This window comes from Erpetoichthys calabaricus, chromosome 7 (genome assembly GCF_900747795.2).
Source record: "Erpetoichthys calabaricus chromosome 7, fErpCal1.3, whole genome shotgun sequence".
NCBI classification, from domain to species: Eukaryota; Metazoa; Chordata; class Cladistia; order Polypteriformes; family Polypteridae; genus Erpetoichthys; species Erpetoichthys calabaricus.
Genome location: NC_041400.2, coordinates 48,612,753 through 48,627,934, shown reverse-complemented (window position 1 = coordinate 48,627,934; position 15,182 = coordinate 48,612,753). Strand labels below are relative to the sequence as shown.

At 40.4% G+C, this 15,182-nt stretch overlaps 1 protein-coding gene across 1 annotated transcript in view; it reads left to right on the top strand.

Moving 5' to 3' along the window:
- arsk (arylsulfatase family, member K) overlaps positions 1–15,182 on the top strand; it is an 81,857-nt gene that overhangs the window by 23,260 nt on the left and 43,415 nt on the right. The window contains exon 5 of the mRNA XM_028804762.2: positions 12,948–13,119. Coding sequence (XP_028660595.1) covers positions 12,948–13,119 — 172 coding nt within the window. The remainder of the gene's footprint in view (positions 1–12,947; positions 13,120–15,182) is intronic.

Below are 15,182 nucleotides of genomic sequence, written 5' to 3'. Positions count from 1 at the left end.
TTCCTGTTTTATGCAACAGGGTATATTGCTACACATATCTCTTGGGACTACTCTGAACTGCCTTTCTAACCTCTTTCAGTCCCCATAATCACATTATGATCAGAGGGCTAGGTATTCTTGACATCTGGAGAATTACATGCCCGGTACTGTCCTCGGGAAGCATGTTATGCTTTTCCCCAGTCCAGAGCTCTGTCTGTCTCTCTGTCTATTGCTACGGTGCTCAGCTACAGGTCATATTGCCCCTGTCAACTATTTTCTCACGCTTGTATCTAGAGTACCTTCCTTACCACGAGTACCTTCCTTGCCACCAGTGTTTAATTACCCTGGTTAATGGAAGAGAGACTCAAATATCAGAGGCTATCTATATATATAATTCCCTAAGCCAGAAGACAAGTAGCCACCCATGGAAAGCACGCCGGAAGGGGCGTGGATTCACTAAGCCGCCAACAAGTAAGACACCCATGGCGCACTAAGGAAGGAGCCACGCCCACCAACTCTAAGACCATTGGATACGACGACAACTCGCAGAGCCACACCCACCAACTCGGACGCGACGCCCCGGAAAACATGCCGTCATTTCTGTTTGTCTGTGCCACACTCCACATGCAGCTCTGAGCCACGTTGACTTTTCATTAGTCAACCTCAGTGAAACCTTGGTTCACACAGAGGTAGCGCCAGAGAGAGACAGAGGCACACACAGGCAGCCTAAAAAGAGAGAGAGCCGCGCACACACAGGCAGCGCGACAGAGAGCCGCGCAATCCTTTAAAACAGAGGTTAAAACACAATGAAGGAAGCAGTCCTTAAAAACCAATAAGCCCTGTGCCTCTTTTTCATTAGCGTCTCACCTGCTTCACCGCCCTGCAACAGTTGAGACGCTTTCTCAGCAGCTGACCTTCTCTGTGCCTGACTCCACTACTGTCAGTCGCCTGATTAAAAATGGTGAACTCCTGCAATGTTACTATCTTGGTTGGCTTTTAAATAAAGTTCGGATTTGTTCAAATGTTCCTTTTTTTCCCCCTGTGCTTAAAACTCATTTAAAAAAAAAAGTGTTTATACAACTGCTGCAATGTTATAGAGAGAGAGAGGGGGAGGGGGCTCCTGTGCTGCTGAGAGAGAGAGCGAAAAAGAGGGGGGGGGGCTGGGGAGGCTCACGTGCTGCTGAGAGACAGAGGGGGAGGGGGCTCACGTGCTGCTGAGAGAGAGAGAGAGGGGTGGGGGCTGGGGAGGCTCGTGTGCTGCTGAGAGGGGGGGGGGGGGCTGGGGAGGCTCATGTGCTGCTGAGAGAGAGAGAGAGAGAGCATGCAGCTGAGCAGGGAGCCTGGGTGTTTGTGTCAGTGTTATTCAATGTTTTTACTATTACACTGTGCATTCTATGGTGTAATGATTAACTATATTTGTGCTTTAAAAATCTTTAAAAATATATATTTACATACAGTTCGTATGGTCTGGAATGGATTAATTGTATTTACATACAATCTTATGGGGGAAATTGCTTCGGTTTACGACCAGAGGTTTGGAACGAATTATGGTTGTGAACCGAGGTTCAACTGTATATTGACTCTAGAAAACATGATCTGCAAGTCTTTGATACGCTGCAACAAAATGATGAAAGAACGGGCACATGTTTTTCTCACAAGCTGGGTGGGTGGGTGTTAGTTAGTTAATTAGTTACTCGAAGGATTTCAAGATTTAATATGCACAAGCGGTAACCCTGCAAAAGCAGCCCAAACCAAAAAAGACGGCTGGCAAAAAGTGGCTGACAAATTAAACGCGTGTGCATTGTACTTACTGAAAGCGGCGTTACGGATTTTGCAAATGTTCATTTTTTCCCTCTGCTTAAAAAACATGATTATGCGGCATATACTACTCCGCGGGTTGGTATGCAGCGTGTAAAACAGTTTGTTTGTCGCGGATAATTTGCCTTTTACTTTAATACGAAGACAATTTCCTGTTAGGTTTGCCTTTGCGATGACAATTGATAAGGCACAGGGCCAAACTTTCAAAAAGATGTGCATGTATCTGCCAAAACCAGTTTTCAGTCACGGACAGTTGTATGTTGCTCTCTCCAGAGTTTCATCTTTTCATTCACTTACTGGTATGCCTGCAGGAACACGTGCAGCGAGCGAGAGAGAGCGAGCGACACACACACGCATACAGGCGCGCGAGAGAGAGAGCGCTGGACGCATAAGAATAATAATACTTCATTACATTGATATACCAGTGTTTTCAGTATTCAAAGTGCTATCCACACAGGGAGAAACTGGGAAGTGAACCCAAAATCTTCCACAGTCTCCTTACTGCAAAACAGTAGCACTACCATTGCACTACAAGGCAGTTAAAGAATGCACCGGCCTCGATTTTGTTTTCACTTCTGTTTACAGCGATCGGATCGTAGCATGCATTGTTGGAATGTTACTTTTCTTGGTGGCTTATTACATTACGGATGTTTCACATGTTAGTTTTTTTCCCTGTGCTTAAAAGACATTAAAAAAGTGTTTCTCAACTGTGACTCCGGAACAACTCAGTACGCAAGCTATATTAAGCACCAACAACGAAGACTCGCTACACCTTAATGAACAAGTGCTGAAACTTATCCCTACCGACGAAGTAACTTTCACCAGCGTGGACTCCATCGTCACAGACGATCCCGCTTTCAGTCACGGACAATTGTATGTTGCTCTCTCCAGAGGTCCATCTTTTCATTCATTCACAGTGGTATCCACAAACCCACTCCATTTGGACAACTGTGTCGTTCAGCAAGTGTTCACCCATCAATACATAATTATGCGGCGTATGTTACGCCGCGGGTTGGCTAGTTTAGAATAATTTTAAAATGTCAGTTTATTTATTTCTTGAAACAATATCAGGCGCTCTTATCCCAGTTTCCCTTAATTTACAAAACAGAAACAGATGGATTTAAAAATGCACAAATATACCATATACAAGACAACAGACAGACAGACAAGAACACAACACACATCCATAATTAAGAGCCTCTTTAGGGAGCTGGCTGTAAACTTCAGCAAACTATCCAAACGTACTTGAAAAATGTTATATGGCAGAAAAAGAAACTAGTCTGCCAGTAAATGGAAGGATCACCAATCACCAAATTTGTTCGTTAACCTACTGTACATTAGTTCAGGTACATCCATGGATCCTCCTATTGCTTTCACCTTTATTCTTGTCAGAGATAAAACCAATGTTTTCTCTACGTCAACTCCAAAATGACCCGAATTTTTACTAGAACATTGTAAATCATGCCCAGCAGTAATATCTTCTTCCACACCGGCAATAAACCTTTATGTTATTTTTGTTTCACTTTCTATCAGCTAACAAACACAAACAATACCCCACGGTTTGCACTTGCATTTTCAAATTAGGGCAAAATGAATGACAATGTGCATACTCTACACAGTCAACGACTTGGCATGCTGTATGCATGAAAAAACCAGGACTAAACCCTGTGGCATAGCAAACCTTATAGCTAAGTGAAAACAGCAATAAAAGAGATGTACAGTATATATTAGGTAAGTTGGCATTTGTACTGTAATTTCACCAAGTATGAATGTGAATGTGCACTGTGATTGACTGATAACCTTTTCATAACTGATTACTAAGTACCTTAAGGATCGACCCTGTCTTCTCTAACTGAACAAGTGGGATAGAAAATGGATGTATGGGTGGGTATTTCAAAAATAATAACCTTAACTATCCAGCTACTCTATAAAAACTTAAAAGTATGAGAATTATTTGTCTATCTCAAAATAAAATTCAGACACTAAAATTAATTTGTACTCTTCTATCACTTTATAATACTGATACTATGCAAGTACAGTAGCAATTTTTTCATAATTTTTTGTAAACCAAATGATGCACATTTGGTAATGTGTTTAAATGTATTAACTATATATTATTATGAGGAGCAAAGCAACATAATGGAAGCTAAACTTGTGGGTCGTAATTCTGATTTTTTTCATGTTAAAAGATGTACAGTATTCTCACTGAATCCCTAATGGATTAACACTAGAATTACCAGAGCCTACGAAAAAACTCGTAAATCCGTCCCACCTTAAATCGCGTCTTAAATCCATTTGCACCTCTCCGCCAGAGTCCTTTGTCATCTAAATGTGCTGATAAGCAAAAGCTACTAGCAGCCAGCTATTCCATCCCCCCACCGACTTAGAATGAACTTCTCCTAGCTCAAGCCTTGCCTTGATTTGATTACCTGGGATTAAAGTGGAGTTTTACAGTGGAAATAATTCTAGCGTTATTTGGAATACACGCATTTCATGTGTGTTCCATTTCTATAGTAGGCTGTGCAAACACATTTTTAAAACAGAAACATTTTTCATATTCTAATAGTAAATGACAAAATGTAGGCATAAACTATATAACGTATGAAGCCTGAAGTCCATATATCAAAGAAACACTTTCACAAAAGGTACAAATAAGAGAACATGTGCGCTTTCGTTCAAAAATATTAAAAAAAAAAAGCCGCGTTAGCATGCCACATTGACATTCTTACTACAACCGCCGCGGTGGCGTAATGGTATCAGCCCCTGACTGGGAATCAGAGGGTGGTGAGTTCAATCCCCCACGGTTCCACTTCGAGAAATGAACTGCTCTTATTCTTACAATTTTAGAATAACAACATAAATTTGATTTCAGTCTGTAACAGCCGGTGTAACTTATGATACTGGTAAAGGTTAGCTTTTTTTTTTTTTTTTAATTCACTTTTCATTCTCGCAGTCGCATTCAGAATCAATCCATACAACCCCATCTGACACAGCTGGTTTCACATAAATAAAAGTGCACTTTTATTCAAGACTATAACCGAAGAATAAAGAAAGCAAGTTACAGTTGGTGGTTGATACGACAGCTTGCGTCGTGCAATGTTAAGAACTGCTGATTTCCGATCCGTGCTATATAAAATCATCACATTCAAATATTAACAGTTCCCACACACCCAAGGTCCGCCATTCCTACATTTACGACATGTTTACTTGTTGCAGTGTACACACCTCTCTGTGCTATGGTTCCTATTACAGTGAATGAGCACCTGACACTGTACTTTCTTCCCTGGGGGAAGCTGAGGTCTTAGAACGGAAGTTTGTTGATGCTGTATCATCTTTTCTTTTTCCATCGCCTTTTCCTGTAAGAAGCGACGACGAAGTTCCTCTGCAAGGTGAGCCATGAACACTCTTCTTTTCTCAGTGGACCCCGTGCATGCCTTATACAGTACGTGTGCGTTCATCGCTGCTAGGTCAAGGATGTTGTAGAACACAGCAACCGGCCACCTGCGTGTTCCTGTTCGCACTGAACAAGCACGCGCCTTCTGGTCCATGATGTCAACGCCACGCTGGGGAAAAAAGAAAGACAAATATATGTGACATTTTGAAGAAATCATTTTATCACCAGAATAGCACCAGAATACTTCGTCACACTAATATTTTTTTCATTAGCATACCTTCATGTGGTTGTAGTCTGTGACCGTGTTTGTTTTTTTTTTTTTTTATCTTGCCCAATCTCCACATCATGATGCATTGTGCTGAGAATGCAGACAGACTTCATCTTTTTGGGCACATACACTGTCAGCATGGCACTGGGAGATCTAAACACCAGCGTGGAGAATTGTTCGTGTACTGAACTGACTTTAGCTGCAGGTGGAAGTTCCCGTCGCACTTTATTCATGGTGCCAAGCAGAGTTGCCAAAGGACAAAGGCAGAACCATAACAACAGACAACTTCTTCACGTCACTTTCGCTGGCTAATAGACTGCTGCACCGCAATACAACTCTGCTTGGCACCATGAATAAAGTGCGACGGGAACTTCCACCTGCAGCTAAAGTCAGTTCAGTACACGAACAATTCTCCACGCTGGTGTTTAGATCTCCCAGTGCCATGCTGACAGTGTATGTGCCCAAAAAGATGAAGTCTGTCTGCATTCTCAGCACAATGCATCATGATGTGGAGATTGGGCAAGATAAAAAAAAAAAAACAAACACGGTCACAGACTACAACCACATGAAGGTATGCTAATGAAAAAAATATTAGTGTGACGAAGTATTCTGGTGCTATTCTGGTGATAAAATGATTTCTTCAAAATGTCACATATATTTGTCTTTCTTTTTTCCCCAGCGTGGCGTTGACATCATGGACCAGAAGGAGCATGCTTGTTCAGTGCGAACAGGAACACGCAGGTGGCCGGTTGCTGTGTTCTACAACATCCTTGACCTAGCAGCGATGAACGCACACGTACTGTATAAGGCATGCACGGGGTCCACTGAGAAAAGAAGAGTGTTCATGGCTCACCTTGCAGAGGAACTTCGTCGTCGCTTCTTACAGGAAAAGGCGATGGAAAAAGAAAAGATGATACAGCATCAACAAACTTCCGTTCTAAGACCTCAGCTTCCCCCAGGGAAGAAAGTACAGTGTCAGGTGCTCATTCACTGTAATAGGAACCATAGCACAGAGAGGTGTGTACACTGCAACAAGTACACATGTCGTAAATGTAGGAATGGCGGACCTTGGGTGTGTGGGAACTGTTAATATTTGAATGTGATGATTTTATATAGCACGGATCGGAAATCAGCAGTTCTTAACATTGCACGACGCAAGCTGTCGTATCAACCACCAACTGTAACTTGCTTTCTTTATTCTTCGGTTATAGTCCTGAATAAAAGTGCACTTTTATTTATGTGAAACCAGCTGTGTCAGATGGGGTTGTATGGATTGATTCTGAATGCGACTGCGAGAATGAAAAGTGAATAAAAAAAAAAAAAAAAAAAAGCTAACCTTTACCAGTATCATAAGTTACACTGGCTGTTACAGACTGAAATCAAATTTATGTTGTTATTCTAAAATTGTAAGAATAAGAGCAGTTCACTTCTCGAAGTGGAGCCGTGGGGGATCGAACTCGCCACCCTCTGATTCCCAGTCAGGGGCTGACACCATTACGCCACCGCGGTGGTTGTAGTAAGAATGTCAATGTGGCATGCTAACGCAGCTTTTTTTTTTTTTTTTTTGAACGAAAGCGCACGTGTTCTCTTATTTGTACCTTTTGTGAAAGTGTTTCTTTGATATATGGACTTCAGGCTTCATACGTTATATAGTTTATGCCTACATTTTGTCATTTACTATTAGAATATGAAAAACGTTTCTGTTTTAAAAATGTGTTTGCACAGCCTACTATAGAAATGGAACACACATGAAATGCGTGTATTCCAAATAACGCTAGAATTATTTCCACTGTAAAACTCCACTTCAATCCCAGGTAATCAAACCAAGGCAAGGCTTGAGCTAGGAGAAGTTCATTCTAAGTCGGTGGGGGGATGGAATAGCTGGCTGCTAGTAGCTTTTGCTTATCAGCACATTTAGATGACAAAGGACTCTGGCGGAGAGGTGCAAACGGATTTAAGACGCGATTTAAGGTGGGACGGATTTACGAGTTTTTTCGTAGGCTCTGGTAATTCTAGTGTTAAAAGGCGTTGCATCCGCTCTCAGATCTCTTCCTTTATGCCTGTAGAAGATAATTAGCTTTAAAATCCTTTCTCAAGTTTAATAGTACTGTCTAGAAATTGATAAAGCACAATGATATTTTTAACTGATATTAGTTTTATATCTTGTCTGCATATTATTCATTGATAGTAATAATATTCAAAACTGATATTAGATTTAAATAATCTCTGCATGTTGTGCATTGTGTATTTTTAAACTATTATCATATCTGCTTTCATTACACTTTAATTTGCTCAGAAGGTGAAGCATCTTCATTTTTTTAATTTTAATTACTCAAAAATAGCTCATTGTAACCCCTACTGGGATTTAACATTTTTAAAAATTTTAAGTGGTGTTATAGTTGTCAGTCCTGTAATGTCACAGCTTCAGACTCCTTTATGTCTCAGCCCAGTTAGTATCTGTGTGAAACCTACAGTATATGTTCTACTAATATATGTGTGCAGGGATTTTGACTAGGCACACCACAAAGTTGGTCACACAGGCCTTAAAAATGCAAGGACTGACTCCACCTGGTTCCACAGCTTTCCCTGTGTGTAGCTTGATCAATTGTCTTCTTATAGTTACACATTCCACACTGAAGGTCAGAGGTGGATTTGTCACTGGCCATTCCAGTTGACCTGGCAGGAGTTGTTCATGTAGAAGGGATGGTGTGGGAAGACTGATTATTGGAAGAATGTGGAAGCGAGAGAGAAAATCAATGAAAAAACTTGTTCAGGGCATTAGCTTTGTCCTGATCCCCTCCTAGCACCTGAGCCCTGGATTGGTTTAGTCCCATAATTATACCCAGTCCATTCCAAACATCCTTCATGTTATTCTGAGTTAGTTTGTTTTTTTATTTCAGCTTTGTAAGTTTCCTTTCCTTCCTCAGGTTTTTCTTTAGCACATGCTTTGTCACTGAATTTGAATGCTCTCTTTTTCTCATTCAGGTGACCTTTTTTGCTCCTTAGTTATCCTGGACTTGTTGTTTGCAAAGTAACAGACTGTCTTTGTGAGTACCACTGTGTCGACACAGAAATTAATATAGTCTGTGATGCAGTGACAGAGTCGCTCAATATTTGGAAGCAGTCATTCAGAGTCATTTCAGCAAACCAGCTTCCAGTTCTTCACTATTCTGGTGGAAATAGGCTGCCATCTAATAATAGGTTTGAGGCTGGAAATTAGATGAATCAAATTGTGGTCAGATTTGCCTAAAGGAGCAAGTAGATTATACTTAAAAGCATCTTTAACATTTGAATACAGCAGGTCCAGCTTGTTATTTCCTTGAGTGGAACCGGTCACAAACTGGTAGAAATTTGCATTCACTCGTATCAAAGTCACATGATTTAAGTCATTATGTATTGTAACTGTAGGGTCAGAGTGAATCATTATTAAATTGTTGGTGACTTAATGAATTATTTCCGATGATAGGTCCCCATTTGCAGAGGAAGAAATATAAAAATTAATAAGGATGATGTAATTTATTTCCCATGCCAAATAACATGGACAAATTCTGTCAGACAGAATTTCAAAGTCTCCATTACAAACTATAGTTTTAACTGTGATATGCTCTCTTTTACACCATTCCTAATTTACACAGATGACCAGTCCACCTCCTGTCTTTTTTCCACCCTGTATTGAGTCTATGTCTGTTTGAATAAGATGAAATCCGTCCAGCATTAAAACAGTGTCAGCTATATCAGGTTTAAGTCAGCTTTCTGTAAAGCACCATATGCCACTGTATTTGTATGCTTCATAAGTATAGACAGTTTATCCATTTTACTTGGCATTGATCAAACATTTCCCACTACAATAGATGGTAGACCAAGTCTAAAACATTTTCATTAAATTTATTTATCCAATTTCTAGTGACTACAATCAGTGACAAGTCAGAAGCCATATCAAATCTGATTTTAAATAAGACTAGTAACTAGTAAATAAGTTCAGAAACAAAAAGAAAAATAGTGAGAAATACAAAGCTTCTATAAAAAGGCTACGGCTTGCACAGTGCCGAAAGTACAATTACAAATTGCAAAAACAAATCACAAATAAATCATGCGAAATAAGGTCAGTGTATTAAATTTAGAATTCTAAATTAAATAATAGGTATATATGAAAGTGTTTTTTGCTGATTCATGAGGATATTTGTCTTCTTTGGGCTTGAACTCCAGCACACATTGGGATAATTTTCAACCAAGTGTGAAGTGGCAGGGATGTCGATCAACACCTCCAAATCTGAGGCCATGGTTCTCAGTAGGAAAAAGTGGAGAAGTTTAAGTACCATGTTCATGAGTAAGGAGAAAAGGGATGGTGAGACCTATAAATGGATGGGGGCATTAAGCGCAATTACACAAATCCATAGTGATAAGGAAGGAGTTTATTTTAATGGCAAAGCTCTCGACTTACTAGTACATCTATGTCCCTACCCTCCATGTGATCATGAGCTTTGGGTAATGACTGAAAGAATGAAATTGTGAATATAATCGGCCGAAATGAGCTTTCTCTGCAGGTTGGCTGGGCTCTTCCTTAGAGATAAGATGAGAAGTGCAGACATCCTGGAAAGACTTGGAGTAGAGTGGTGGAATATGAATATGAAAATCCAGAAATGTTACTCTACAGATAGTCTAGTGTGTTCGTGTTTACTTAAACATAATCTGGTTCTCATTTGAAAGGCTGCAGGTGTTGGATTCATTAATAGTAAACCTTTGCCAACACTATGACTTTTAATTACAGTAGAGTCCCGCTAATCCGAACCCCGCTAATCTGAAAATCCGCCTAATCCGAACAGGACTAGGGAAAAAAATCATTTTTATAAAATTTCTGAACTGGGAAAAGTAAAGAAAACAAGTTTTTTCAAGTTATGTCGTACGTTTAATGTACTTTTAAGAAACTTGTAATTTTTCAATTTCGCTGTCTAACTAAAAATCCAAAATACAGCCTTACTTAAAATTGAAACAAGTTCGAATTTACTCACATATGTAGAATCCATGTTCTGTACAGCATTTACACAAAACGTAAAAAGCAAACCATTATCTAAGAGATAAAGTCAGTGATCTTCTTCTGACGCAACGAACTAAAACGGCTTGAAGAAGCAATGTTTCGCCAACGCCGCATAAACATAACATCTGTTGGAGTTGCATCGGCGTGTTGCTCAACGTAGCGCAAAGCGAGATCAAGAGCACTGGCTGCGGCAGTGTGTGGAACAACATCAGTCGGCGCGTCCCCTTCCTCCTCCCACATTTGGTGGGAGAAAAATAGCCTTGGTATCATCGCAAACAAGTTGCATTTCTTCTGGATGTGACGGAGCATTGTCTATAAGTAACAAAGCACTAGGAGGCAATCCATTTTCTTTGTTAAACGCCTTTACTTTTGGCACAAATTGCTTGTCAAACCATTCTTGGAACAAGGCGCGATCCATCCAAGCTTTCTTTTGATTTCTGTAAAAAACAGGGAGAGAGTTCATGTTCATGTTCTTAAAACAGCATGGTTTTGCCGATTTGCCGATAACCATCAGTGGAAGCTTATTTGTGGCAGAAGCATTGCTGCAGGCCAACACAGTTAGGCGCTGCTTATCCATTTTAAACCCTGGTGCAGATCGTTCCTCTTGTGATGCAAGACTTTTGGTAGGCAATGCTTTAAAGTTAAGTCTTGTCTCATCTGCATTGTAAACTTGCTGGGGCGAGTAGGAAGAAATGATGCATTTGAACTCCTCAAGGTATTCAACAGCTGCTTCGTTGTCCGCTGACGATTTCTCCCCAGTTATTGTAAGCTGCCTGATTCCGTGTCTTTTCTTCCATCGGTCTAAGAAACCACAACTAGCCGTAAATGATACGTCACCGTCCATGAGCTTGTTCAATTGAAGCGCCTTTTCTTGAATTAGAGGGCCAGTGATAGGGATTCCTTTCTGTCTTTCTTGTGTAAACCATAAGAAAAGTGCTTCGTCCAATTTTTCGTAAGAAGACACTGTCGTCTTGCTGCGTTTTTCAATCGTTTTTTCATTTGTGGTAGTGCAAAACTGCTCAATTTTACCTCTGTTCTTTTTCCAATCGGAAATTGTTGCTTTCCCGACACCAAATTCCTTCGATAACTGAGTGGCACTTTCACCTTTGTGAAGTCTTTTCAACACTTCCAGTTTTTCTTTTAATGTACACGAGTTTTGTTTACGTTTGCTTGCCATGATGATTAACAGCAGGGACAAGCACAGAATGTAAAGAAACCACACTACACACCACTCACAAGGACTCACAAAACACAGGGCAAGTGCGCGCACACGAACAATAACATTGCACAAAACACATCACTCAGCAGCAGCAGGTGGCACACTGACTCAGTGACTCATAGTTTGGGAACGGAAATCAAGAGGAATGCGTAGGTCTAGGCGGGGGTCTAGGTCACTGCCCTTCCGCTACTACTCACGTACCGCCTGTCATATCGATTTTACCTCCGATCACAGTCACACTACAGTGCAGTTTAAATTGCAGTGTACTAGAATACGTAATTTCTTACCTTTAATTTTTGACACATCAGACGCTTAATACGCCTCATAAAGTCAATATATGGCATTATATGACAAAACTCCGCCTAATCCGAATTTTCGCTAATCTGAACAGTGTTCAGTCCCAATTAGTTCGGATTAGCAGGACTCTACTGTATATAATTTCTTTATATTTTCAGCAGCACAATGTTATAGTAGTCAGTGCAGTACCTTCTCATTGCTCCCAAGTGCTGCATTTTAATTCTGGGCAAAACTTTGTCTTTGTGGAGTTCCATGTTCTCTAGATGTCACTGTGGGATTATCTCCAGGTACTGTACTTAAGAAAGAAATGGAGTACTGTGAACAAAACAATCCAGACAGATATGGAAAGAATATGAGAATTCCATAAGCTCTGTGACATATAGCAGGGGTTTCAATTAAGTCTCCTAGAGCTATGAGGCAGCATTAATCTTTTTTTTTTTTTTTAACACATCATTCGGCAATTCAGGCATTAAACAATCACATTAAATCATTTGTTCCTTGAGCTTTTTTTATCCAAAATGACTTTGTGTTTGATTGATTAATGACACTAAATTGATTTGTCAAGAGGCTGTGTATGTATAAGAGTGTGCCATGTAGTTGGATTGAGGCCTCAAACTGGAGTACTTCCTCTGACCTTCTACCATTTCTTAGATGGGTGGATGGATGGATGGATGGATTAGATGGACTTTACCTTAAGGCAGTAAGGTTACACAAGGGTTTCTTTCATCTACAGTTGGGTTGTAGTGAAGATTAAATATGTTAAACCATAAATTCTTAAAGTGTTTATCTCTTCCTTTTCACTACACTGTACTATTTAGAATGTCATGAAATGAAATAAAATATGCAAATATATAGCAGTTTTTTTCACATATTGCTTTAATCAGTAATTGCAAGACATTGTAAACTCTTAACTAACTGATTATATTACTAATTTCAGATTTCTGTGCAAAATATCACTGTGCCAAAATGGCTTCCTTTCTCCAAAATGCACCAAGTAGACTATTACTCAACGTATACCAAAAACTGCACTGCACATTTCTCAGATAAGGAGATAACAAATATCCGAGCTTATTATTATGCCATGTGTGTTGAGACAGATGCAATGCTTGGTAAGAGTATTCAGATTTTTATTTTATAATTAATTTTTTTCATATAGTATCTCCATCATTCTAAATATCTTCTTGTGTTTACTATAGCAATTGGTCCAAGTACGTATGCTTTATTCCAAATTCTACAGTGTTTTCTACCTTTGTAAAGTATAATATAGAGCTGTAGATTGCAAAGGGAAAGCAACAGCAGAGTAACACTGGGAAGGCTAAAGTTTCACATGAGATCTCTGGAACTGAGAGAGACAAGACAAAACTATTCACAGTGGGTGATGTTCTGCATATGCCAGTGATAAGCCCTGAACACATACTGAGTACCCCAGAAAAGCAACAGACAGGAGAAACAGTACAGGACAGATTGAGAAGGAGAAACAGACTAACAGAGAGCGAGGAAGAGAAAGATGTGTCCTAATTGATAATGTTTTTTTATGTTTGCTGGAGGATGTATAACCCATCAGATGCCAAGAATGCCTCATTCTCTATTAAACAATGATTTAAAACTAGGGTCCCTCCTACGTTATGCCCCCATCACTGACAATATTAATGGAAATACAGTCATGTGAAAAAGTAAGTACACCCCATGGAAATGGTTGGCTTTTTCAGCTTATTTGATTAGGAACAGGTGACCATCAGATCTTTATTTAAACAGTGACTAGAGATAAAGGTGATATACATGAACAAACGATAAATGAAATTGACAAGGTATATTTTTTCCTAATCTAAATTAACAAAACTGCACAATTGTCAGGTGGAAAAAATAACTACCCTCCTACATTTATCACAACTTCAAATCCATAAAATTAAAATCAGGTGTGCCAGATTAGGTGCCAATGATTGCAATCTTTTTAGGGAATATGCAGAGGGAACCTGTGTTTTTTAAACCACAGATACTAGGGTCTGGTGTTCTTTTTGCTATTGACATGTGTGGTACCATCATGTCAAGATTAAAATAGCTATCTAAGGCCTTTAAAAAGAAGGTTGTTGATGCTTGTGAGTCTAGCAAAGAATTTAAAAAGATCACCCAATTATTTTAAATCACTCATTCCACTGTAAGGAAAATCATTTAGTTTTGTACTACAAAAATTCTCCAAGGATTTTTTTGCAGAATGTTTAGGTAACTCTTGCAAAAGCTGGTGTCAAAGTGTGTGCCAGGAAAGAGTCTTTGCAGTCCAAAGAGAACATTAGAGCAAGACTATAGTTTTGCATTAAACATTAGTGCTGTGCGATGTCCTAAAAGTTCAAATTGTCATACTGTTATTTTAAAACAATGACAATGTATGATACCATCTCCCTGGGTTTGGGTGAAGTGGAGTGATACAGATTACGAATAATTAGCTGCTCATCCCCTGTGGAATATGACCCGGACACAGACAGGCAGACACGTTGTAAGTACCCCAGACACGTTTATTGTGGTCTTCCATTGTTCACAATTATGCTGTCATAAACCCTAATACCCCAAAGTTCTGGCCGGTACACAATGCCTTCAGGCCGCCTCCTTCACTCCTCCGAGACCTCGTCCACTCTTCTCTCCCAACTCAAGTCATCCTTTGAAGGGAGGCGGCCCCTTTATATAAGCACCCGGATGTGCTCCAGGTGTGTTCCCACCGACACGCCCCAGTGTGGCAGAAGTGCCGGCTGTGTCCCCAGAAGCACTCCAGGTGTCCCTGCTTGTCTTCCCCCCAGCACTTCCGGGTGTGGTGGAAGTGCTGAGGTCCAGGGTCCTGCAGGCATTGGGGTGACCACAGGCCCCTACAGGGTCGAGCTTCCCAGCTCTGTACCCATGGCCCCCAGGGCGGTCGCCCCCTCGTGGTCTAGAGGAGGCACAAGCCCTCCTCTGGACTTCTTGGGCATCCCAGCTGGGTACCACCCCCATCTGGGTACCACACCCCCATGTATTGCAGAAAGAATCTGCACAGGGCAGTGGGGGAATAGTGTGCCGCCATATTAGCTTGAGACACAGGAGTTAGTTGTGTTGTCTCACAGATTACTACAACTCTGCTCACGTAGCAGTATTTGGTAATGTCATTACAATGACTCTAAAGTGCTTCATTCCGAGTTAATTTAAA